Source organism: Gobius niger, assembly GCF_951799975.1.
Source record: "Gobius niger genome assembly, chromosome: 21".
Lineage (NCBI taxonomy): Eukaryota > Metazoa > Chordata > Actinopteri > Gobiiformes > Gobiidae > Gobius > Gobius niger.
Genome location: NC_136872.1, coordinates 20,951,608 through 20,978,083, shown reverse-complemented (window position 1 = coordinate 20,978,083; position 26,476 = coordinate 20,951,608). Strand labels below are relative to the sequence as shown.

The window sequence follows — 26,476 nt, the reverse complement described above, 5'->3', positions numbered from 1 at the left end:
CTAAACAAAATATCCAAAATCCCCTCTGAAAAAATCTTAGTTACTAATATGTCAACCATAAAATGTAATCTGGCTCAATTCATTATTTTGATTTCGTTGCCCAAAATATAGGCAATTTTGGCCATTTTAATGCTCAAAATGCCTTATTTTTATGTGAAAACATAAAATGAGAAAAAATACATTTTTTCTCATGTTTATATCTGTGATGTTCAGCAAAAGTTTCAAATTGATATCTCTACATTTTTTTTTTTCCCTATTCACCTGCACTGTCTCGCCTTAAGATAACTTATATTTGAGCAGCATCAGCTTCGTGGTTGTATAAGCTATGCAGCGGCGGAGTGATCTGCTAGAAAATTGTCCCTCATAATGCGATCATTCGTGTGATGCAGGTCAGTTATATTCCAAAAATTACTCTATCGACACAGACACTTATATGGTTAGTCTGGTGATTTGCCTCAGGTGCTCTGTGGAGCGGGTCACACTGTTTTTAATGCAGGCTAGCTGATAATGTGCTAGCCTTTCACTAGCCTAGCCCCACGAAACTCTTCAAATATAAGAACTGCATGAATTACAAAAAAATTTATCTCCAGAAATCAACAACACTCTGGATAACTAGGAAATGAGGCCCTATGTCAAAAATCCTGAAACATCCCTTTAAGTAAAAACTCCTCATGTGTAAGAGTGGCACAAAGTCTTTCAGGGTTCTTTATTGCTTTTTGGGCACAGTTCACTTACTGACCGCGAGACCTTGATTTTGCAGAGAAGGCGGATCTGCCATCAAGCATTACCACATTAAAGAGACGCAGGCCTCACCGCAGCAGTACTACCTGGCCGAAAAACACCTGTTCAGCAACATCCCCGAGCTGATCGATTACCACAAGCACAACGCTGCAGGTGAACAGCCTCTTCTTACTTACCGTGAAGCTCAAGTGTGTTATGTGGAGTAAGAAAAGGCCGTGTCGTCTGTGTTTCCCAGGTCTCGTGGCCAGGCTGAGGTATCCCGTGGGGAAGCAAGACACGTCCGCGCCCTCCACAGCCGGCTTCAGCTACGGTGAGCTTTCAAACTCGCTTCAACAAAGACAGGAGGGGAGTTTGAGACGGCATTTCTCGATTGTGTGATGAGCGATTGTTGAGTTGCTGCCTCCAAAACCCCGCGGATTCATCTGCACACATGCGACTTTTCAACCTGGCAGAAGGCAGATGGATATTACAGTTTAAATATCATTATCAGTGATATCAGTCCAGAGCCGGTGCTGGCCCTCCTGGGGCCCTAAGCAAAAATCCAGACAGGGGCCCTACAGAACACATCCCATGGTTATTCGACGAAAGCAAATCCATTTATGCTCAAAAGCACTGTGCAGTAGTGCAGGGAAGAAGTGGAAAATAATGACCTCAATTCAGGCCCTGTCCCTCTGTGTGAGAACCACTAACCACTAAGCTACTGTCAGACTGGGATTTAGGACGACTACTAGTCCATTTCCCAACTTTTTAACATGGTAAATGGTCACATTCTCTCACCTCTGGTCCCTGACCCACAGTTTGGGAACTGCTGATTTAAAACTAACTGAAACCGGCACCTGTGAGCAACCCAATTCATTATAGACTGTGCACATTCAGAGAACCAGAGTTACTGTAAGTAACTGCGCGCATGAGAACCATGTGGATTCAACTAATCTTTGAGACAAAATGGGTCCGAAACATCTTGTTGATTAATCAGTGAAACAACACCGTAGTTTGACTGAGATGCGGGGCCCTTGTGGCTGCGGGGGCTACGCAATTTGCATTGTTTGCCTATAGGAAAAACCGGCTCTGTATCAGTCGAAGGCTCCGGTTCAGATTGTTCGTGAAGAGGACGGACTTTCTTTTGTAGATAATTGCTGCTGATTGGATCAAGTGCACCTTGTTTTAGCCAATCGCAGCGCCTTAAAACATAGCTAAAGGGCCATATCTCACCGGACTAGAGACTATTGGAGACTCGAGTTTCCGCTGGTCATGAGTCGTCCTCTAGAAATACGGCGAGTCTCCAGGTAGTCACAGTGAAAACCAGGGGCGTAGCACCAAATTCTGGGCCCTAGGTACAAACTATCTTTTTGGACCCCCCTTCTTTAACCACATAACAGTGGTTTGACCGTGCAGTTGATTTATTTTCCATTATAACTTTATTATATACAGCGACCTAAAAATCTAGATTAGTCCTGGATACTTAGTTCAGTGTTTTGTTTTTGTTTGTTGTGTACACAGAAATTGAATAACCTTCAATCCCGGTAGTGATATAGATATTTATATTGGTGGAGGAATATTCTGCATGCATAATGGTTATTAGCAGACCACATTAAACAGGACGACTGCACCAGGGACATAGGATATTTGTGCTGGGAATAACAAATGTGTGACTTTAAAGTAGGCATTTAAAAAGAAATATTATACTATATGTTGTCTCATGAACAAAAAAGCTCAAGGGCTTCAGCCTCATTTAGTCTCGCGCCATATTTGAAGCCGGCTGAACCATTTGGCACATTTTTAAATTCATCCATCATTATTGTTTGTGCAAAATTCTGTCTAGCAACCATTGTATTTCAGCCCGGTTGTTCAATTCTTATAGTATCAATTAGGAGGAACCTTAGAAAGTACAACACACAACGCTTTTTGCAGCACTTTTTAGGGTCCCCACAATGCTCTGGGCCCTGGGCACACCGTTCCCTTTACCCCCCCAGTCCGACGCCCCTGGCGAAAACTAACAGGTTCGATTTCAGCGGTGACCACACGGAGGCTTGAAGAGTCTCCGCATGGTCTCTGAAAGGTCTACGGCTCTGCGCGGAGTCAGTTCAGTGACGTCTCTGCAATGTCTCCCAGACCTGACGGACACCAAGGAGATCTCAAAGAGACTCCATACGACACTTTGAGTTCTCCTCGGTATCCGACAGGTCTGGGGGAAACGTCTCACTGGTTGAAGACAACAAATAGTGTTTGCAGCATTGCCAAAGCTGTTTGAGGCCACAGAGACCTCTCGGAGACCGTGCGGAGACGCCGCTGAAATCAAATCTGTTAGTTTTCATCGAGACTAGCTGGAGACTCGCCTTATCTCCAGGGGACGTCTCGGAGACATTTCCGTGACTGGCAGCGACTCTAGTCTCCAACTATTGTCCAGGCCCTTTGTGTGCATGTATTCAGTCCAAGTTGCAGAGTCGTTACAGAGACTGCCAAGTCTCTACAACAACTTTGCAACTCTCTGTGATATACTGTACGTAGGCCAGGGGTGGGCAAGTTTGCTTGGTGGAGGCTGATTTTCTTCATTGTAAAAAGACCAAGGGCCGGACCTGCCAATTTTAGCCCAATGTAAAGCACCATTTTCTACAAATGCCAGCGTTGTATGTACACGATTAGGGCTACCATTAAACGATAGTCTGGTATCGGGAAAAAAGTTTAGGTTCTACTGGTCTCTAAATGTAGTTACCGGGGGAAAAAATACTGTTTTGATGTTGTTGGTCAAGGGACAGCCTTAAAGAAAGTGACTAGGTTATTTTCCCCAATTTTTTCTTACAATATTTTCTATATTTCCCCAATCTATTCCCCATTTATGTTTGTCCCATTTCTTCACACAATTTTTCCTTATTTTGAGCCACATTTTCCCCAAATGATTCCCCATTTTCACACATTTCTTGCCATTGGAGATGAACCCGATACTGTAAATTCTGTTTCTAAATGACAGATATTTTTGTATAGGTTTCGAAAAAAGTATCATTCCGGTTCTGTTTGAAGATTTTATGAAGAATTGACTGTATTTCACACATTTTTAGAGTATTCGCAGGCATTTGATCTTTCATTTGTGTCATATCATCTTCAAAATCATAAAAAAAACATCCTGAGGGCCACAGGTTCTTAGCAGAAGGGCCGGATTTGGACCCGGGCCTGACGTTGCCTACCCCTGACGTAGGCCCTTAAACAGCAAATCACTAAAGCAATAAGATATTTAGTTTTTAAAATGTTTTGTGAGTTTGTAAGTCTGCAGCAGCAGCTCGTGTTGTCCGTCGTCACCGTGATGTTAATTAGTTGTTGTTGACTTTGTAAATCTTGCCTTTTTGCTGCAATAACCTGATGAGCCTGAAACACTAGAGAATCTTCACCCAAACATATCAGTTCCAAGATGGTGTAGCAGTTGTTGTTTGTGGTCCGTACGCTTTTCATGTTTTAGAATCGTTGAGCTAAACATCAGTTTCTCTGTGTCGTTTGTGCAGAGAAGTGGGAGATCGACCCCCATGAGCTGACCTTCATGAAGGAGCTGGGCAGCGGGCAGTTCGGTCAGGTGCGTCTAGGCAAATGGAGGGCGCAGCACAAAGTGGCCATCAAAGCCATCCGAGAAGGAGCCATGTACGAGGAGGACTTCATCGAGGAGGCCAAAGTCATGATGTGAGTCCTGCTGCTACAGTTACACATCCCCCCATTCATAAAGATGACACCAAGTTATCTACTGAACCAAACTCTGACTAAAGACCCCCCAAACACACACAAAAAAGGATAATATCAAGGCTAAGAAGTTAATGCCGAATAGAGCATATTATTGGGCAGTAATCACCAAGGTTTTTTTTAACCAAAGGTCTTTTTGTCAAAGAGAGGGGAGATCTTTAACCCCTTAACTCCCACCTGAACCGAGCACATTTTCTCCAGTTTGGCTTTACCCCAGTCCAAAAGCTTCTGGAAAAAAGCTGTGAAAATAGCGACAAAACTGAGACGAAAACAATGATGGAAATGTGACAAAAAAGTGAGAAAACATTGACAAAAAAGTGACGAAAAATTGATGAAAAAATGACAAAAATGTGACAAAAAAATCTAAAATATGACAAAAATGTGATAAAAATTTGACACAAAAATTACAAAAATGTAACAAAAAATGACAAAAAATTGATAAAAATTTGACGAAAAAATTAAAAAAAAATGTGACAAAATTTTTAAAAAAAAAATTCAAAAATGTGACAAAATGTGAATTTTTTTCCAAAAATGTGATAAAAATTTGACAAAAAAATTACAAAAAATTGACAAAAAATGACAAAAAAGTTACAAAAATGAGTTGAATACCCAACAAAAAAATGCTGGAAAAAAATCTGATGGAAAAGATCCTCTCGGTTCAGGCGGGAGTTAAGAGGTTAAGAGTAAGTGATGCTTCATGTTGTGTTGCTGGTCCCCCTGGTGGTCTTTACAGTTACACATCCCCCCATTCATAAAGATGACACTAAGTTATCTACTGAACCAAACTCTGACTAAAGTTGTCCAAACATTTGCCAAAAAGTAAACTCCCACTCACTCCTTGTGTGTCCCGCAGGAGGCTGTCCCACCCCAGGCTGGTGCAGCTGTACGGCGTGTGCAGCCAGCAGAAGCCCATCTACATCGTGACGGAGTTCATGGAGCTGGGATGTCTCCTGAACGTGCTGAGGAAGAGGAGGGGCAGCCTGGGCCTGGACGTGCTGCTCAGCGTCTGCCTGGACGTGTGCGAGGGCATGGAGTACCTGGAGGAGAGCCGCTTCATCCACAGAGACCTGGTAACGCCATGAACATGAACATGATGTTACCAGAGCAAATTACACGACATATGCACATTTACAATATGGAGTTTATCTTCAATGTCAAGAAATGAAGGAAGTGGGGGAAAAAGTGGAGCAAATAATCAAAATAAATGGTTAAAAACTTGGGGGAAATTGGTAAAAACAAAATAATAATAAAAAAATAATAATTGGAAAAAAATGTGGAATAATTGATGTCTGTCTATCCAACAAAAATGTGACAAAAATGTGACAAAAATTCAACAAAAAGTGACAAAAAATCGACAAAAATGTGACAAAAATTCGACAAAAATGTGACAAAAATTCGACAAAAATGTGACAAAAATTCGACAAAAATTCGACAAAAATTCAACAAAAATGTGACAAAAATTTGACAAAAATGTGACAAAAATTTGACAAAAATGTGACAAAAATGTGACAAAAATGTGACAAAAATTCAACAAAAATGTGACAAAAATTCAACAAAAATGTGACAAAAATTCGACAAAAATGTGACAAAAGTTCAACAAAATGTGACAAAAATTCAACAAAAATGTGACAAAAATCCAACAAAAATGTGGCAAAAATTCAACAAAAATGTGACAAAAATTCGACAAAAATTCAAAAAGGTGAGACAACACAGCAACAACGCGAGGAAAAGATCAGTTTTGTGGGTCTTAGCTTTCAAATGAGGTGTTACACAGGCGTTTAGCCAAAGAGGACAGCATGCATTCGGTTTAGGCGGGTGGTAAGAGGTTAAAACGCTTTCTGAATAATCAAAATTAAAGGTTAAAAACATGGGGGAAATTGGTAAAAAAAATAAAAATAAAAATAATTGGAAAAATAGGGGGGGAAAAAGCAACAAAAAAAAAACAATTGGGGGAAAAGGGGAAATAATTTGAAGGGAAAAAATGTGGAAAATTGAGAAAAAAATGTGGAATAATTGATGTTTTCCGTATTTTTCCAGGCTGCCAGGAACTGTCTGGTGAACGACTCTATGGTGGTGAAAGTGTCAGATTTCGGCATGACCAGGTTTGTACAAAGTATAATCTGTTAAGACCTATGTTTCAATAAAAATGAATGACTAATACTGTCCGTTCTGCCCTGTGTCAGATACGTATTAGACGACCAGTACACCAGCTCGTCCGGAGCCAAGTTCCCGGTGAAGTGGTCTCCGCCCGAAGTCTTTAACTTCTGCAAATACAGCAGCAAGTCGGACGTCTGGTCGTACGGTGAGGAACCCCCCAACACACACACAAAAAAAGCCAATATCAAGGCCAAGGAGCTAACACTGAATAGAGCATATTATTGGACAGTAATCACCAAGGTTTTTTTTTTAACCAAAGGTCTTTTTGTCAAAGAGAGGGGAGATCTTTAACCCCTTAACTCCCACCTGAACCGACAAATTGTTGAAAAAGTGGCAAAAACGTGGCAAAAAAATGGACAAGAAATTGACAAGAAATTGACAAAAAATTCACGAAAAAATGACAAAAATGTGACAAAAAAATGACAAAAAAATGACAAAAATGTGATAAAAAAAAAATCAAAAATATGACAAAAATGTGATAAAAAATTGACACAAAAATGACAAAAATGCAACAAAAAAATGACAAAAATTTGATAAAAAATCACGAAAAAATGAAAAAAAAAATGTGACAAAATGTGACAAAATTTACAAAAACGTGATAAAAATTAGACCAAAAAATTACAAAAAATTGACAAAAAATGACAAAAAAAATGACCAAAAAAAGTTGCAAAAATGAGTTGAATACCCAATAAAAAAATGCTGGGAAAAAAATCTGATGACGTGAGGAAAAAGATCCTCTCGGTTCAGGCGGGAGTTAAGAGGTTAAGAGTAAGTGATGCTTCATGTTGTGTTGCTGGTCCCCCTGGTGGTCTTTAGAGGCACTGCACAGGAGTCTCCAAAGCTCTTATCTAGAGTTTGAAAGAAAATTATTAAGCTTACAGTCAAAGCTACATGTAATTTTATGCAGTGAAACATTACCATTTTTAGTAAATTATTATTATTGGTTTTCGTTATTTTTTCCGTGTTTTCATTGCTTTTTTACAGCCTAGAGGCCAGTGCAGTGCCTCACTTGAAAGCTAAGACCTTGTAGTTTCTGAAAATGTGAGTAAAACACAACTCACAGGTGGTGGACGGCAGAGAACTGGTTAACGGAGTCTCACAAAACCTGACTGACAGTTCTGGACGCCGGCTCCTATCCCTCTGAGAGCAGGACATCCAGCTGTTCTGACTGTTCTCATTTTAACGGTGCTGATGCGGAGGGATCTCGGTGTGTTGCAGGCGTGCTGATGTGGGAGGTCTTCACCGAGGGCCGCATGCCGTTCGAACAGAACCAGAACCACGAGGTCGTCCACATGGTGACGCAGGGACACCGCCTGTACCGGCCCAAGCTGGCGTCGGAGAACGTCTACGGCATCATGAACAACTGCTGGCACGAGGTGAGGAGGGAAAATACGAGACTAAAGCCCTCAAAAACATGTGCTTAACGGTGCATATGTACCTTTTTATGTGACACAGCGGCTGCATGCGTGGTTAACATAGTTTAAGTTTAAGTTTAATGGTTTTGTATAGCCCAATATCACAACAGAAGTCGCCTCACAGCTGCACCAAACATTAAGGCAATAAAACAGAGCAATGAATATGACAATTTAAAGTTCAGGTGAATCCAGGCAAACTCAAAAACCCGGCAGGAGAAAAGAGAAACCTTGGGGAGAACCACAGAAGGAGAGATCCACTCCCATGGACGGACAGGCTATAGAGACCCAGGGCCGAAGGATCCCTCAGCAGACGGGCCAACAGAGCATCCAGTCCTCAGATTCCAGAATGCAGGGTTCCTCCGTTCAGCCGGGTTCCTCCGTTCGATCTAGACAGGAGACACCATGTGAATAGTGATGAACAGACTACAGATAAATGAAATATTGTATCATAATAAGAGAAAGTCTGCGGTCAGAAGAAGAGGATAGCGCTCAGTGGACCGTACTTCCCACAGCAGTGTTCCTCCTGAGGCAGCTTTACTTCAGGCTGTGGGTTAGAGCACCTTTACTTTCCATCCTGGTGGCCTAGGACATTCCAGGACCAATTGTTTTTAGGTTTTCTGGTACGCAAGGTAACTTTATTTTTACAAGACAACTCAATGTGCCTTACCAAAGAAGATATGCGGAAGTTAAGGCAAAGCACATACACAAAAACATCAAGACATGGGAAATACACAGTACATGAGGTCATGTGTTTTCTCGGGTAGGGGAGGGGCGCCCGACTGTCGACTGCAGGGCGGGGGAGTTGAGAAGAGGTCATGAAATACAAAGTACAATTACAAAACAGGATGGTCATAAAACAACCCTTAATCCACTGGAATTAAAACGCTTTCTGAAACAAGTAGGTTTTCAGTTTGCGGAAGATCGTTCCAGAACGTCGGAAGGAGCGATGTCCTCCGGTCCTGAAACGAGTGTAGAGACCATGAGCAGGAGACCTCAGCCTCCGAGAGGGGGTATAAGGACACATCAAGTCTCTATTGAAGGAGGGAGCCTGACCATGTGAGGCTCTGAAGGTCAGCACCAGGGTTTTAAAGTTGAAACGAAAAGTTTAAATTAGGGAGTGTGCGTATAGTCCTTGAAATGAAAGTGTTTATGAATGAAATCGCACAGCCGGTCCTTATCTGGTTGAGCTCCTTGACTTGGCCTTGAATGGGGAACGTTGACAGCGTAGGAAAGATAAGCAGTCCAGCAGAATTATCCCGGTAGTTCATAAGTTTATAAATAATTACTTGGTCTCAGCATTAGTTCAGTTCTCCAGAGCAGGTAGTTCCCTCCACAGTTCATCCCTTTTCCTGCCAAAAGATAGTCCACCGTCTCCTGTTCGTCTCCACAGCGAGCGCCCAGGTCCCATACAACAGTCCATTGTGTTACTTTCTGGTGTAATTCCATCACTCGGTCACTTACTGCTCCAAAGTGCTTAATTTCAGCAGACAGCAGCGGGGTCTCTTTGCATTGGTTGGTTTGGTCGGTTTTCACTCCTGATGGATCTGTCTTCATGGTTATGTGTATGTTCCATCCAGAAAACATACCGGGAACCATCAAATCATATTGATCCTGGAGCATCATGGAGACCACGGTGATAGAAAGCAAAGCCGGCAAGATAATCACCCATACAGCTGCTGGGTCACTGAGAGGTCAAATACGCACTGATATCATTTTTGTTGTTGTTTTTTTTGCATAAAAAGTTGCATAAAGCACCTTTTAAGGCGAGGCACAGTAGCTGAAAACATCAATATTTTATGCAGTGGTTAATTTTGAGATTAAAGAGGGGGTATTATGCTTTTTTCAATCACATAGCACCAGTCTATATCACACTACATTGATGACCAAACCTTCTGTTGGTCTGTAAATGCAGTAAATTAGAATAACTGCCTTGAATAAAATTGCTCTCTCAAAATGGCTGTAGTGAATGTCTTGAAATAGGCCTCTGTCTCTTTAAGAACCTCTGACTCTTTCCGACACGCCCCCTCCACACGCTGTCTGTGGCATCAGTGGGGAGGGGGTTCTGCTGAGGAGCAGTGGTTGGTTTACTCGGCTGGTGACGAAAGCTCGGAGGCGTCTCCAGGAGGTGGGGGCGTTCCTAGGAGGCCTCAGGCAAACCTATCCCTAAAATGGCCGCCATCAGAGTTTTTACAGATTACTCAAAAATACGTGAATGTGCCAAGGCGACACTTCAGGCATGTTTTTAATGAGGGAATGACATAATAACATGATGTAAAGCTTGAAAAAGTCGATTTTGCATAATACCCCCCCTTTAAAGTAAAACTAACCCACAGCAAGACAGACTCCAAACTATATATTTAACATTTTTATTAAAGGGATTTTTCAATATCTTATTCCCGCTTGAGTTATTGAGTGTTGAACTACAAAAAACAAGGCAAAAATGTTTCAATTTAAAAACAAATATCTTCTCCTTGTAACTTAAAAGTCAAAACATTGAAACATTGGCTCTGTTGAACTGAACTGACAAAATCACACATACGTTTTCTTCTCTGTTTTGCTTTTCTCCAGAGACCTGATAAACGTCCCTCCTTTAAGGATCTCGTCCCAATGATCTCCGGGATTTTGGAAGAAGATGTCCCGCCCACGCCGTGATCAACTGACCAATCAGCTGCCTCCGTTTTAAATGCCATTCGTTTGCCATATTGTCTTTCCTTTCCATTTTAAAAACAAAGAAACATTGATGGTGCTTCTGCCGATGTGACTGACCGACAACTGAAGAACTCCAGGTCCTCTAGACCAAAAACATTTTCACTGCTGCTCTTGCTTCTGTCAGTCTTCCCCAGGGCAGCTGTGGCTACAGGGGCCGACAACAACAAAGTGTTAGAGGAGAATAACGTGAACAGTGCTATAATGTATGTAAACGCGATATGTATTTATCATTTGATTTTAAAAGCATAAATTATCTCATCTTAATGAGATTGAAATGTACATCTACCATGAAAAATAAAAAAGGATCAAATAAAAATGTAATTTTATGTTTGATTCATGTATAGCTTGTATTTGATGTTACGCAAAAGCAGTTTTAATAAGATTATAGACTAATATCATCCAAAGATCATAACTAATAGCTATGGGCATAATTTTATAGTAACGTTAATTCATCCAAAGTGTAAGGCTCGGTATAGTCCACACTGACAGAGTAGTGAAACCAGGAAAACTGGGCTCATTTCCTTAGACTTAAGGAATAACTTTGCTATAGACAGGCACAGGCTAATAGAGCTCATATACAGTGCCTCTCGAAAGTAGTTGTGAAGTGAAAGCAAATTGATCCACGATTCCGTTATTTTTCAAAAAATATCAAAGTGAAAAGTGGGGCGTGCATAAGTATTCATACAGCATTTTCTGAGTGCATTAAATTGCCTTTATAACATTCCTAATGACTCCAGAATGTTCACTCCTTGGCCTAACCATTAAATAGAGGCCACCTGTGCGTAATCTACTCTCAGTATAATTTCAGCTGTTCTTTTAGGCCCTCAGAGCTATGGTCGGAGTGTATTGGTCACTAAACAACATCATGAAGGCCAAGGAGCACCAGAGAGGTCAGGGATAAAGCTGTGGAGAAGTTTAAAGCAGCGTTAAGTTATACAAAGATTTCCCAAGATTTAAACATCTCCCGGAGCAACTGTTCAATCCATCATTCAGAAATGGAAAGAGTAAAGAACCACTGCCACCTTAAAAAATGTTGCATTTATCTCGACTGTGTGAAGTAAAACTGTGTAAGAAATGAATACGTGGGAGAAGCAGGTGCAAACCTTCACGCAGAACAACATAATGCACTTTGTGAACAAATGTGGTGTTCTAAACGTTTACAAAAATGTACATCTGGCTCATTTACAAAGGTAAAATAATAATTGTGTTGTTTTAATGGTGTACGCTTTTATAAAGAAAGTGCACGTTACCTGCGACCTTGCTTCCCTTGGCTCGACCTGCAGTTCACAACCGCTGTCCAAACAAAATGCTCCTCAAATTAAAAAGGCTCCACGAGTCTGTCCCACGTCCTCTTAAAGTCCTTAATCCTTACGAAATCCGCGGGGACGGCGTGTTGATGATGGTTACATGAGGAGGCACGAGCCGTATGTTCGCTGTTCACCTGCCGCTCGTCCCTGCGCGTCTCCAAAGTGCGCGCGTGTTTTCCTACTGGATCAAAATCCTCTGCTTTTGAAGAGTCCATGATAAAAACCTTATAGTCCTCTGACAAACAGCTGCTGAGCTGTTTCCTGCTAGTTTCCTTCCCCGATTTGACCGTGGCCTGTGTGCTGCGTACTGCAGCAGGTGACGTGCTCCTAGGCGCATTGAGTCGCGTGGAGACCGCTGGATGAGCGCGTGGAGGGCTTGGAGTTGTTAATTAGTTTTTTCAATCAAATCACAGGCAGTATCTATAGGCTATTTCTTTAAAGCCAAGAGTATTTATTTGCGATAATGATAATTCGTTTTTTTGTGTTTTTTTTAATTAAAAAGTCATAATTAGCCTATTGATTGTAGACGTCTGTCCTTTATTCGTCATCACTTGTAAATGTTCCCTCGAAGGCGCTCTGTCATGAATAAGTCAGACAGAAGCTGGTCACTTCCCTGGAGCAGGGTGTTGTGTTTACATATATGCTTTGTAATAACCAGTTACACGCCTGACCGAGAGAGGGCGCTAGGACCATGAGAGAGTGGTACAAGTGTAGAGAGAGATAATAAATGTACGGAAGGTATGCTGATACCATGCTCCTGATATCTCCACAGTAAAAGTTATGAAGACTTACTAAGCTTCTTATTTCTTCTACACCACCAACATAACACAGGGCCTGAGCTCAGGGTCTTGCTGAGCTTGGTACGTAAAAGCCGTGGTGCGCTAATGCCTCCAGCCATGTGTGGGGCGGCCAACAACGCGCACCGCGGGCCCAGCTTATTTATTGATTTTTTTCCCCACAAAAACGAACACTAAGTCGCTCAACTAAACAGGCCCATTTTAATTTTACACCAGTTTCATTTGTAAAGGCGCTGATCCGTCTGAGCCCGAAAATAAGTTCTTTCTAGCAGGGCCATAGCCAGGATGGAAAAAACAGCGAGGTCCGGATAATTCTTTAAACCGGGGGGTCTGGGGGTCCTCCCCCAGGATTTTTTTTAAAGATTCAGATGTAATTTCCTGTATTTTAAGTGATTAAAAACACTTTTGTCTCATCCTTGAGCTGTTTTCAAAAATTGCTTTTTGTTGCATCGTTTGGGACCATGAGGCCTGAGTGAATGTAGTGAGTGAGTGGATGATGGTCGGACATGCAGATGGCGCAGACTGGCCTCGCTTCCGTCAGTCGACCCAAGGACAGTGGGTGCAGCTGTGCACCCCCTGAAGTTTTAGGTGACGAGTCACGTACCCCCTACTTTGACATGATGAATATCACAAAACAAAATATCTATTTAATGTCTATTTCATCCATTATTACTGTGAAGCAGGTTTTCCAAACATTTTTACTTGCCTGAGTGAGAGGCAATAAGAATGTCTTGTCCTAAATACATACTGAAATATTAAATGAAAATGTTCGTTTTTAATTGTTTTGAAAACGAGGCTGTGGGTGCGAACGGGTAAAGCTGAGGGTTTTGCTTCATGCCAGCTCTTTCTGAACACTGCGCTCTGGCCCCGCCCCCTCTGCGTCGCCCTCACTGTCAAACCACTGGCAGCTACAAAGGTGAACGCGCTGGTTTAAGCTCTCATTAAAGCGAAGATCATTTATACGCAGGACAATCTTTGCATGAGACAGAAACAAAGTGAGCAGCAGAGGAGGAGAGCAATGATGAGGCACAGACGCTTCTCCTTCTCCTCTCGCTCCTCAGATCAGAATGAGGAAAACTCCTGTTAGAGATGAAGTCAGCGTCAGTCTGACGGCGCACTGGCTCCCCTCTCTTTATGACAGAGAGTAAAGAAACTGCATCTGGATCAAACTTTGGCGCAGTTCATGCTAAAGGCGCTGCTGTTGTAGTGAGGCTGACGCACAGCCGCGCCCCCGCCTCTGCCGAGTTTTACGCACTCGGGTCCAAAGCAGCTCATGAGGTTCGGTTTTAGAGTGGACACATTTAGGTTCATAACAAGCTCATCCACGTCTGAACTAGAGGCTCTTCCGCCTGTAGAAGCGCGTGTTTACAACATTCATTTGGGCAGGATTCAATGTGTAAAAAAAAAAAAAAAAAAAGCAAAGATTTTACCGAGGTCCGGACCTCGGTGACCTCAATGGTAGATACGGCCATGCTTTCTATTCCGCACCACTGTCCGCAAACAGCGTCTGTGGCCCGTGAAACACTCGCGCACCAGCCTCTCCCCAGCCGCTCACCATTCGCTTTCTTCCTTGCACCGCTCGCATTTGAACACTATCCAAAATCAACCGCATCCAGTCGCAGCCCGTACTCTATTGTGATCGTGACTACGATTTCTTAAAAGTCTACTTTGCGATCGTTGCAGCTGATTGCAACTTCAAATTTTGGCGCAGAACAAATGGGGGACAAACTCGCTGCGGTCAATGCGCCAATTGTGACAGGCCCTTTACCAAGACATGGCCGTTCACGTAAACTAACAAACTGAACAAGGAGAGCACTGGTCAGAAATACCAAGTGCTGTGAAGTCTGTACATGGGACAACTATAAGTCGTATCTACACAAGTCTGGCCTTCATGGACGAGTGGAAGAAGAAAGCCATTATTGAAAGGAGGCCATAAGAAATCCTGTTTGAAGTTTGTAGAAGTCATATGGAGGACACAGCTCCATGTGGAAGAAGGGGTGTTGGTCAGATGAGACACAAATGTAACTTTTTGGCCCAAATGCAAAACGTTATGTATGAAGCAAACCTAACACTGCTCATGGTCCTGAGTGCACCATCCCCAGTGTCAAATATACGGGGGGGGGGGGGGGGGAGCATCATGCTGTGGGGCTGCTTTTCCTCAGCGGGGACTGGGGAGACTGTAAGAATAGTTGGGAACATGGATGGAGCCAAATACAGAGACATTTTGGAGGAAAACCTGCTGGAGTCAGCAAGAGAACTGAGGCTGGGGCGGAGATTCACCTCCAGCAGGACAATGACCCTAAACACAAAGCTAAATCTACAATAGAATGGTTCAATAAAAACATATTAATGTGTTAGAATGGCCCAGTCAAAGTCCTGACCTAAATCCTATTGAAAATCTGTGGAAAGACTTGAAAACTGCTGTTCACAAACGCTCTCCTTCCAATGTGACAGAGCTTGAGTTGTTTTGTAAAGAGGAATGGGCTAAAATGTCAGTCTCTACATGTGCAAATCTTGTAGAGTCAGACCCAAAAGACTTGCTGCTGTTATTGCAGCAAAAGGGGGTTCAACAAAGTATTCATTCATGCTGTATGAATACTTATGCACGCCCCACTTTTCGGTTTTCTATTTAAAAAAAAAAAAACAGAATCATGTATCATTTCGCTTTCACTTCACAGTTGTCGGTTACTTGTGTGTGAACGTTCAGTAAAAAAATAAAAATAAAATCTTTATGTTTAGGGTTGTAAACATGACAGAATGTGCAAAAGTTCAAGGTGTATGAATACTTTCGAGAGGCACTGTACCAGTGTGACTGCAGATCATTCGCAGCGCTATTTCAACTTATAAACGAGCGCTTTTCTCCGTTCAAGCTAATTTCCGTAAATGTGTTTTTTTTTTTCCTTTCCATCCATCCATCCATTCATGGAATTACAGTACACATGGTCCCTTCTGCGAGTTCATCTCCTCAAATTGTGAATGCAAAAGTGTTAAAAAGGTTCTGATTTGTGTGTGTTTTCAAAATATGTCCACAAAGTATTATTCTAATCTATTATTCTAGTCTAATCTTAGTTTCACTTTCTACTCCCACATCATCTGTCTCAGCAACGGCCTAATGCAACCAATCACCGCTCTCCTCCCTCTTCCCTCCACCAATCAGGAGTCAGACTGCATATCAACTTTCTTATTTTTTTTTTTTTTAATGAATTTGCATATCAACTTTCAGCCAAATCAGTGCGCAAGTCTGTCCCATGGTCTGTCCTCGGGGCACACGCATAGCATACGCCTCTCTCCAGCAATTCCAAGAAAATAATTCTCTTCGTCGTTCATGCGTCCGTGACAATGTAAGTTCATGTCATATATATCGCCTGGGTATTGTTTTGGTGTCGTATCGCAGTAGTTTCTGGTACTTTCACGTTTGTCCATCGAAGCATAATATTTCCAAAGCTAGTGTAAACTGGGTCGGATCATCAGTATCTGCCAATTATTCATATTTCAATAGAATTTGCCGCTGTACGTACGTTTGAGTGGTGTAGTCTTCAATTGTCTAGTGGCTATACTGTATTTTTTAGCAGGCGTGGGGGATTGCCAAGTATATAAGTAACGCCGACTGTAACAAGTGAATTTCTCCTTTGTGAGATCAATAAAGGTTTATCTTATCTTATCTTATATGCGCTGAAAAAAATAGCCCGTCGCATACTGTTACTAATATCAAACGTATCAGAGAATTAAATAGATTATAAACCAAACTGTGAATATAAATGTTTTTGAAATAACAAGCAACAGACCTATAGGAATGTTCTAGAAATTCAAAGGCTGTAGCTAGACTATAAGGCTGTGGGACTGAAGCCAAAATGAAAACTTCAATGAATAAAGCCCAGTCTGCTTTCAGCAACCCCTCCACCAGTCAACCACCGGGCTCTCGCACCTGCAAACTCCCCCACACACAAAACCATGCGAGCAACAGGAGCGCGCGTGGCTCGGTCAGCGCTGTGGGCGGGGCACATTCACTTTTCAGTCTCTGTCAAGCGACAGCTTCAGTGTATGAGAGTAAAACGCACACTTCGAACAGTCTACGCGGTCTTTCCCGTGGACTTCAGCGCTTTGTAATACAGATTGTTACCCGCCTGCACCTGTCACTGCCTTTGCCCCAAACCGCTCTCACGCTGCTGCAGGGGAGGGAGAGAAGCGTTCTGCATTGTGGACTCCCAGAGCGGGGATGCACAGGGAAAGTGTCTATGAGCTGAGACGTACGCGACTCCTCCAGCGCCGTGAGGACGGTTAAAAAGCCTCTGTCATTATGAGCTATTCTCAGGCTGGGTTTTATTTTGTGCTCATGTACACCGGAGCTGTGCACAATTGCGCACGAGCACAGCTGAGAGGTACCAGTCGGTCTGTCGGTAGAGACAGAGAAAGAGAGAGGGAGGGATGAGCCTGTGATCTCTCGTTTTCAGGGGAGGAAATAGTTTGTGGTGGAGTTTGTGCTGTTCTCCAAACGGACAGAAAACGCAAAAATAACACTGCGCAAATGACTGATACGTATCTTTTCTCACTTTGTAGTGGGTATACGGGAATTCTGCAGGCCTTCTAGTGGTTATACGGCGTATACCTGCGTATCACGTACACTACACCACCTCTTTCTTTGCCAATCCCGGGTTTGTAGTTTTGCGTTGGTTATCAGTTAATTATAATACATTGCTTTTTTAGTTTTGTGTCATTTTTACCCTGGTGATTATGTATTATTTTGAATTTTTGAATTGATTTTATTGTTTTCATTTAGTCTCAATAATCATCACTCATTATTATGTTTATTTGTAGAAACCATGAACATCGTGAACACCATCTAACTCAACCTGTTTTAATAAAAAGTGGCATGAGAGTGTGCGATTGGTCCATGGCCGGACATCCTCGGTCTCCTTCCCGACACCTCCTTTACTAAAAGTGTACAGTGCTGTCACAAGTAGAAGTGGTACATTATCGTTCACTGACAATAGAATTTACAGAACAGCTAAAATGGTAAAATAGCCTAAGCAAGGATTATTGACTGCGTCATATTTAAGCACAAATTCAAAACAGAAACAAATTGTTGGCCCTCCGTAAACTATAAGCATGTACTTAGTACTTGGTTTGGGCCCCTTTTGCTTGAATTACTGCCTTAATGCGGTTGTGTGGCTTGGATGCTGCTGAGGTGGAAGACCAGGACGCTTCAATAGCTCCTTCAGCTCGTGCGCATTGCTCGATCTCATGTCTGTCCACTTTCTTTTGGCAATGTCACATAGATTAACTATGGCAGGGGGGTCACGAATTACATTGCATCAAGGTCCGAAATGAAAAAGAATTGTCAAGCGAAGGTCCGGAACATACGGGGTTAATTCCGGTTATATGGGGACTTTTAAGCCTTTATTCTACATTCAATTGAATCCTGTTATTGTTTTTATTGCTCAAAATATTGTGCACGCAATATTAGGGGTGTAACGGTTCACGGGGATGTATTGAACCGTTTCGGTTCGGCCTGTTCGGTTCGGTCCACTTGCGTACCGTTTCGGTGTATTATTTTCATTAAATAATGTAAATTTATTATTAGCGTCATATTAAGTGCCGCGGAACCAAGTTCCTCCGCGAGTTTCCACACGGACGCTATTGAGTGACGTACATTGAAGCTGCATGAGTACATGGATGAGTAGCCGAGAGAAACGGCATCATGGCAACAGCAAAAGAGAAGCCAGAGCTTGAAGACCCTGCCACATCACTACAGTCTCCTGTTTGGGAACACTTTGGCTTTCCGGTTAAAACTCATGACGGGGACAGACGAGGGGATGAGTCCAAAGTTGTGCCGACATTGTTCCACGGAGATCGGGTATGCAGCAGTCAACACATCAAACATGTTAACGCACTTAAAATGGCATCATCCGAGTGTGAATACCACGTCTACAAAAGAAAAGCAGCCTTGTGCAAACACCGCTAACGTCGGCATTCAAACAACCCCTGTCAAGTAGTTCGGATCAGGCAAAAGCAATCGTATAGGTGTATTCATCACTACGGATTTGCGCCATATTCAGTTGTTGAAGGCGCTGGCTTTAAGTATTTGATTAAAAGTCTTGAGCCTCGCTACAATATCCCATCACGTCCGCACTTCAGCCAAAAAGTTATACCAGCACTTCATGAAAAAGCTCAAACTGATGTGGTCAACAAGCTATGCGCACTGTGTATTTCATTCTAAGAGTGCAATTTATTTAAAATATCACCCAAATGGGACGCTTTTATTTATCTTATGCAAGAATTCTATTGTGTATTGGCAGCTTTTCAAAAGAAAAATGTTGTTAGTTCTTATTTATTTGTACCGAAAATCAACCGAACCGAGCCCTCCAAAACTGTGAACCGCCAATAACCAATAACACAGCTCCACCACCACTGAAGAACTTTGTCAGACTTTGCTCTGAGCAAAATACTAGAGCCACTCGGTCCACTGCAAATAAAAACTGTGTAATAAAAAAAAAATCCTCGGCCTTTGCACAATGTGCCTTCTCGTTTCGTTCCACTAAACAGTGGAACGAACTGCCCCACTGCTCCTCAGCAGAACCCCCTCCCCACTGATGCCTGTTGTGGATTTTCTTGCTTAATAAAGCTTAAGAGAAGTTTGTCTAGTCAACATGTGAAGTTTATTACACAATGCATTTGCGGAGAGGGTTATGCATGACGCGAGGTCATGGTAAGCTCTGCCCTGCTCAGCTTTGGCATCACCTTTTATAGGTGAGCACACCAAAGACACCAAAGGCACACCACAAGGGAGGCACAGAATACACATAGAAATGGTATTACAGTTGCAGGCCACCAAACAGCGCTTTGCATGGTAATGCATCAAGGTGGCGTTTGGAGACAGAAGGAGATCTTTGTCATGTTGAGGAGACGGGCCATTTGGGCCCTATTGTCTAGAGGTGTGAGGGTCTCATCTGGAGCACAGGAAGAAGCCGGTCTTTCTACCTGGTTTAGTCAGAGGCCCCAGCAGGTGATCCAGCAACCAGACGCCAGTGTGGTTTACCAGCTTAACTGGCTAAACTTGTCACACTCCTCTCTCTTGATGATTGCAAAACCCAGTTTTGTATTTCATCACATTCAGTTAAGCATCAGATACATTGAAATCACACCACCTTCAAACTTGTGTTAGCGAGAAACACTGCTGTCATTAGAGTCAAATTTAATCATGACATTTAGACACAAAGTAAAACAGGAGTCGCTGATGGGCAAATGTGCCGTTACCCAAACCTCCTATTTAGGGTAAAGACTCTTCAATAAAGGACATGCTCCCCTTACACTGGAAGTTCAAAGATAAGAAACAAATTTGTCAATACAAGGAACACATTATAGCTGCAAACATTGTGTCACCGTAAACCTTCAGCCAAAGGCAAATTAGCAAGAAAGCTGTAAATGTTTGACGCCTGCCCCCAGGCGGTATTATGTTAAGCCAAGCTGCGTTTAACGCAAGCCACGTTGTGAGTCACAGAGTTTTGAATAAAATGATGAATCCGGACAGCAAGAAGGGTTCTGTCAGTGTGGCCAGCATATAGTGCAAGAGTCAATGTCAGCCTTATCCGTCCGAGGCATGCTATGCGGGAGTTCAGCAGTCTTTCCTGTGCAAGGCAAATGTTCACGGCTTGTGCTCAGGTGCGCCACTCTCTCTGAGCGTGTGCAGAGCATTAGTGGTCCTGCTGAGGTCTGGTTTTTTGGGGCGACGAGACTCACTTTGGGGCCTTCCCCACACTCGTTTGGGCCGAGTCTCGGGGGTCAGAGATATGGCCTTGGGCAGGAGAGTGGGACACGTGGGAGTCGGGGCGTTGTGTTCTTCTCGGGGGTGTCTCTCGGAGACGCCGACATGCGCAGTGAGGCTCTCTGGTTGTTGTTGTTGTTGGCCGGTTCCAGCGTCGGAGGTCGCACAACAGCCCACCCCTTCAGCGTCGGAAGCCGCGGTTGTGCCTGCTCCGTCCCCACCATCGGTGTCAGCGTTCTGGGGTCGTCTGTGGCAGCACCACCTGGTAGTGGTTGGCGTGGATCCATGTCGTCCCCTCGGCGCTTCCCTCCTGCAAGCCTCTCCGTGGTCACTTTGTGCCCATGGTCCTTGGTCATGGGCCTCCATTCATTCTGTGAGGCAGATCTTGTGACACAACAATTTACTTTCTGACAGCATTAAAATATATTTTTATTCCACCAACATCCCAATATCCCCCCTTTTGACACGTGTTATGTGTCAGAGCGTTTGTCTGCAGCCGGTCTCCACCTGTACGTGTCTGCTATAGAACAAGTTGTTAGTTTCAGGTTTGTTAGTGGTTAGTGGTTATTATATGCGAGGCTCAGCCTGTTGGAAGAAAATAATTTTGTTATCGTGTTCATATTGCAGGTCGTATCAACGCTTGTAATCAGTACCAGAGATGCACGACAACAAACAGACACACACACGCACACAGCAACCGACAAAGACACAAAACACAACACAGAAGTCGCCTGCGCAGAAAGTCGTCAGGTCAGTTAAAAAAAATAAAAAAGTCAAGTTTTGTGTGATGAGGCTTTCATCATGTTTTTTCAACCCATGGAATCTGTTGGAAAACTTCTATTTCCTTTGGACTGGATTTTCACATTGTTTGCACAGAATTTGGTGAGCGCTCTTATTTTGAAAGCCTGATTGTCTTTCTTGTAGGGATGCGTTCATATACTTTGTCATGGGGAACTTAAAAATAAAGAAATCAAGAAGGAGAGAAAAATCAAAGAAAGAGAATAACCCCAAAGTACACAAAAAAAGTCAAAAGCATTAGAAGTTAGCGGATATCATTAAAAAGAATGTTGTGGATTTTCTTGCTTAATAAAGCTTAAGAGAAGTTTGTCTAGTCAACATATGAAGTTTATTACACAATGCATTTGCGGAGAGGGTTATGCATGACGCGAGGTCATGGTAAGCTCTGCCCTGCTCAGCTTTGGCATCACCTTTTATAGGTGAGCACACCAAAGACACCAAAGGCACACCACAAGGGAGGCACAGAATACACATAGAAATGGTATTACAGTTGCAGGCCACCAAACAGCGCTTTGCATGGTAATGCATCAAGGTGGCGTTTGGAGACAGAAGGAGATCTTTGTCATGTTGAGGAGACGGGCCATTTGGGCCCTATTGTCTAGAGGTGTGAGGGTCTCATCTGGAGCACAGGAAGAAGCCGGTCTTTCTACCTGGTTTAGTCAGAGGCCCCAGCAGGTGATCCAGCAACCAGACGCCAGTGTGGTTTACCAGCTTAACTGGCTAAACTTGTCACACTCCTCTCTCTTGATGATTGCAAAACCCAGTTTTGTATTTCATCACATTCAGTTAAGCATCAGATACATTGAAATCACACCACCTTCAAACTTGTGTTAGCGAGAAACACTGCTGTCATTAGAGTCAAATTTAATCATGACATTTAGACACAAAGTAAAACAGGAGTCGCTGATGGGCAAATGTGCCGTTACCCAAACCTCCTATTTAGGGTAAAGACTCTTCAATAAAGGACATGCTCCCCTTACACTGGAAGTTCAAAGATAAGAAACAAATTTGTCAATACAAGGAACACATTATAGCTGCAAACATTGTGTCACCGTAAACCTTCAGTCAAAGGCAAATTAGCAAGAAAGCTGTAAATGTTTGACGCCTGCCCCCAGGCGGTATTATGTTAAGCCAAGCTGCGTTTAACGCAAGCCACGTTGTGAGTCACAGAGTTTTGAATAAAATGATGAATCCGGACAGCAAGAAGGGTTCTGTCAGTGTGGCCAGCATATAGTGCAAGAGTCAATGTCAGCCTTATCCGTCCGAGGCATGCTATGCGGGAGTTCAGCAGTCTTTCCTGTGCAAGGCAAATGTTCACGGCTTGTGCTCAGGTGCGCCACTCTCTCTGAGCGTGTGCAGAGCATTAGTGGTCCTGCTGAGGTCTGTTTTTTTGGGGCGACGAGACTCACTTTGGGGCCTTCCCCACACTCGTTTGGGCCGAGTCTCGGGGGTCAGAGATATGGCCTTGGGCAGGAGAGTGGGACACGTGGGAGTCGGGGCGTTGTGTTCTTCTCGGGGGTGTCTCTCGTTGTTGTTGTTGTTGTTGTTGTTGGCCGGTTCCAGCGTCGGAGGTCGCACAACAGCCCACCCCTTCAGCGTCGGAAGCCGCGGTTGTGCCTGCTCCGTCCCCACCATCGGTGTCAGCGTTCTGGGGTCGTCTGTGGCAGCACCACCTGGTAGTGGTTGGCGTGGATCCATGTCGTCCCCTCGGCGCTTCCCTCCTGCAAGGCTTTCCGTGGTCACTTTGTGCCCATGGTCCTTGGTCATGGGCCTCCATTCATTCTATGAGGCAGATCTTGTGACACAACAATTTACTTTCCGACAGCATTAAAATATCTTCTTATTCAACCAACACCCAATATCCCCCCTTTTGACACGTGTTATGTGTCAGAGCGTTTGTCTGCAGCCGGTCTCCACCTGTATGTGTCTGCTATAGAACAAGTTGTTACTTTCAGGTTTGTTAGTGGTTAGTGGTTATTATATGCGAGGCTCAGCCTGTTGGAAGAAAATAATTTTGTTATCGTGTTCATATTGCAGGTCGTATCAACGCTTGTAATCAGTACCAGAGATGCACGACAACAAACAGACACACACACGCACACAGCAACCGACAAAGACACAAAACACAACACAGAAGTCGCCTGCGCAGAAAGTCGTTAGGTCCGGTCAAAAAAAGTCAAGTTTTGTGTGATGAGGCCTTCATCATGTTTTTTCAACCCACGGAATCTGTTGGAAAATTTCTATTTCCTTTGGGCTGGATTTTCACATTGTTTGCACAGAATTTGGTGAGCGCTCTTATTTTGAAAGCCTGATTGTCTTTCTTGTAGGGATGCATTCATGTACTTCATCATGGGGAATTTAAGAATAAAGAGAAAAATCAGAAAGAAAACAACCCCAAAGTACACAAAAGGGTAAACTCAAAAGCATCAGAAGTTAGCTGATGTCTTAACAACAAAAAAGAAAAAGAAGACGAAGACCCGAGTTACCGACGTGACATAAGATTTGCACAAAGAAATGTGAAACCACATTATACAATACGTTGTTTTGTTTTTTAAGATGATTAGTCCCATTTTGATTTCACCTGGTTCACGTGACAAATATTTGTAGTAATGCAACCTGTGTTTTTTGCATTATGTAAAAAGAACATTTTATGTCTTTGTCTAATTCAGTCTAGAAGAGCAGCTCTTGGCTGCCAATAAAAGTTTTAATCCTTTAATCATTCTGAGTTGAGTTGGCATCTGTCCATCAGATTATGAAAAAGATATCTGCTGGAATAAAATTTCATCCTTTTTGGTGAAGGTTTCTCTCTTCTTTTTTTTTTTCTAATGCAAACCTGGTGAATAGTCAAAATGGGGCATAGCTGACACCAAACCACATTATGTAAAACCGCCTGTACCTCTTAATTTACGCCAAACAGTGGAAGTGTTTTTCTATTTCGATCAATCCAAAGAGCAGCAAAATAAAACAAAACAAAAGACTGCGTTTTACTGTGATGCAGCATCTCGCTCTACTCACACCATGTGGTTCCTTTCTAAGTCGTCTCATCCTTTCTGGTCTTCTCCACCTCCAACTGCCCAGGGATGTAATGTCCGTATAAAAGCCCACTTCGAGTTGGCTTCACTGCCAACGTCCTCCACTGAGGATAATAATGCATATTTGTCCATCTCTCGCTTTGCCTGTTCTTCGGCCACAGTCCTTTATCCACCTCTCATGGCTGTGTCCATGTCCATACATGGTTACACTTTGGTCTTCCAAAGTGTTCCAGACTCTTCTGCTGAAGAGCTGGTTCATGCAGTGTGGACGAGCCACGTGTCCAGTGGGCTGTGGCTGGAGTTTTTCAAGCAGGCACTTACGAGTTTGTCTTTGTCTTCAGGGCTATTTGAGTGGAGTTTCAGGCACAGTTCAGTCGTGGAGAAGACCGTCCAGTTTGAGCTAGCTCCAGAAGAAAGAAACATCTGTGAAAGACAAAAGGAAATCTGCCAGTATGCTGCTCTTTTACACATTGTGTTCAAATTAAAGTATTAAATTTGTTATGGAACATTACTTCCCCATCTTAAAGTTCTGCAGTTCTCTCTCTTAACTTTCCCATTTTATTTCATTTATTTTGTATGTTTTTTTGTTTGTTTTATTTACTACTTACTTATAGTTTGGCAATAACAGTTCCACATTACATTTAACATTTGTTTTCGTCTAACAAAATGTTCACATTACCTCATAATTGTCAAAAAAAATAAAATAAAAACATTTCTAATCACAAAGGAATCCAACTAAAAGAAAGAAGCTTAAATCTTTCACTGTGGAACCTATACCTCTGTGTCTAATAACATCATGGTCAGACGTTCTGGACGTGAAATCTCTTTTTGCACAATTTTTTTTTAGTATCTCTACATTGACTTTTCCCCATTTTCTTTCTTACAGACAAAGGGGTTCTAGCCCGCTTAGTCTCTACCAGCTCTTCCCCACTTTTGGGCGTTCGGATCCCCCCCTGTTAGTTTACGACCATAACAGGCGCGCGTTTTTGGATCGGAACGGGCCGGCTGAGACGCAAAGAGTTCAGGCTTGCTTTTCGGAGCAATACTAACGTGCAGCCACTAGGATAAGTCTCACACACTCCACGCAAATAAACAAAGTACCGAAAAACATTTCTAACCACAAAGGAATCTACCTCTGTGTCTAATAACATCATGGTCAGATGTTCTAGACCATAGACTGTAGAAAATAATGGACGTCTTATGCTCACTCCTCCCCGTTTACCAGAATGACCACGGCCGTGGGGCAATTCATGGCGGATTTACAGGCTCCCCCTCCCCAGCTCTGACGAAGCATGTTCCTAAAAAGGACATACGGGCGGGATTTTCACCGTAGACTCGGCCCTTGCGTGACGTGTAGCTCGCGCTGCTCCAATGCTAACAGTCCGAGCCTCATTAAATACGAGATTTCAAAAAATCATATTACGAAAACCAGCCTGGTTTCATATATTGTTATTAACCCAGCGTTATCTCAGGAGGAAGATCTAGCCTAGTCTAGCGTTGAAACAATTGAAACCAGGCTTTAAAGTAGTTTTTAACGTGTCTAAAGTCCAATGCTTTTCAATGGGGGCCTAGCGGCGATATGGAGGTACTACAGCAACGGCGGAGCAATGGCGGCCACCACGTTTGTGGTCAAAAAGCAGGGCAGCCAGCGGCCATTGTTCTAGACGTGCAATCTCTTTCTGCACGTTTTTTTTTTTTTTTTTTTTTTCAATTGGTTTTGCCTTTGTTCAGCTGTTTTTCAAGCCAAGACAACCCGTTTTTCTAATGCCATTATAATGGGACTTCGGAAATCCCCCATTGTCTCTTACAGACAAATCGCGCTAACATCACGTAGCCACTGCCTAAAAGCTAGCTGAGGTACTGAGGCTGGTCTTCCCAGGTCGGCCAAATATTGTCGTGGATTTTCTTGCTTAAAGCTGGGGTACAATTGAATCTTGTGTTACCAGGCAGAATTCAAATTGTAACTCCCGCCCCCCCACCTCCCTGATGATCCCTCCCAGTCTCCACCTCTTTGGGAGTGCACGAAATCGCGCAC

General features: G+C 43.1%; 1 protein-coding gene across 2 annotated transcripts in view; it reads left to right on the top strand.

Annotated features, from left to right (window-relative positions):
• The window catches only part of tec (tec protein tyrosine kinase), a 68,315-nt gene that overhangs the window by 17,164 nt on the left and 24,675 nt on the right, over positions 1–26,476 (top strand). Inside the window, exons 11-18 of one of the 2 annotated variants that reach the window (XM_079579915.1) lie at positions 761–894; positions 977–1,051; positions 4,236–4,407; positions 5,318–5,534; positions 6,502–6,566; positions 6,648–6,766; positions 7,840–7,997; positions 10,605–10,848. In XM_079579915.1, the coding sequence (XP_079436041.1) occupies positions 761–894; positions 977–1,051; positions 4,236–4,407; positions 5,318–5,534; positions 6,502–6,566; positions 6,648–6,766; positions 7,840–7,997; positions 10,605–10,688 (1,024 nt within the window). In that variant the 3' untranslated portion in view covers positions 10,689–10,848. Of the gene's footprint in view, positions 1–760; positions 895–976; positions 1,052–4,235; positions 4,408–5,317; positions 5,535–6,501; positions 6,567–6,647; positions 6,767–7,839; positions 7,998–10,604; positions 10,849–26,476 lie in introns of those variants that run through there. The other variant, XM_079579916.1, reaches the window with a different exon arrangement.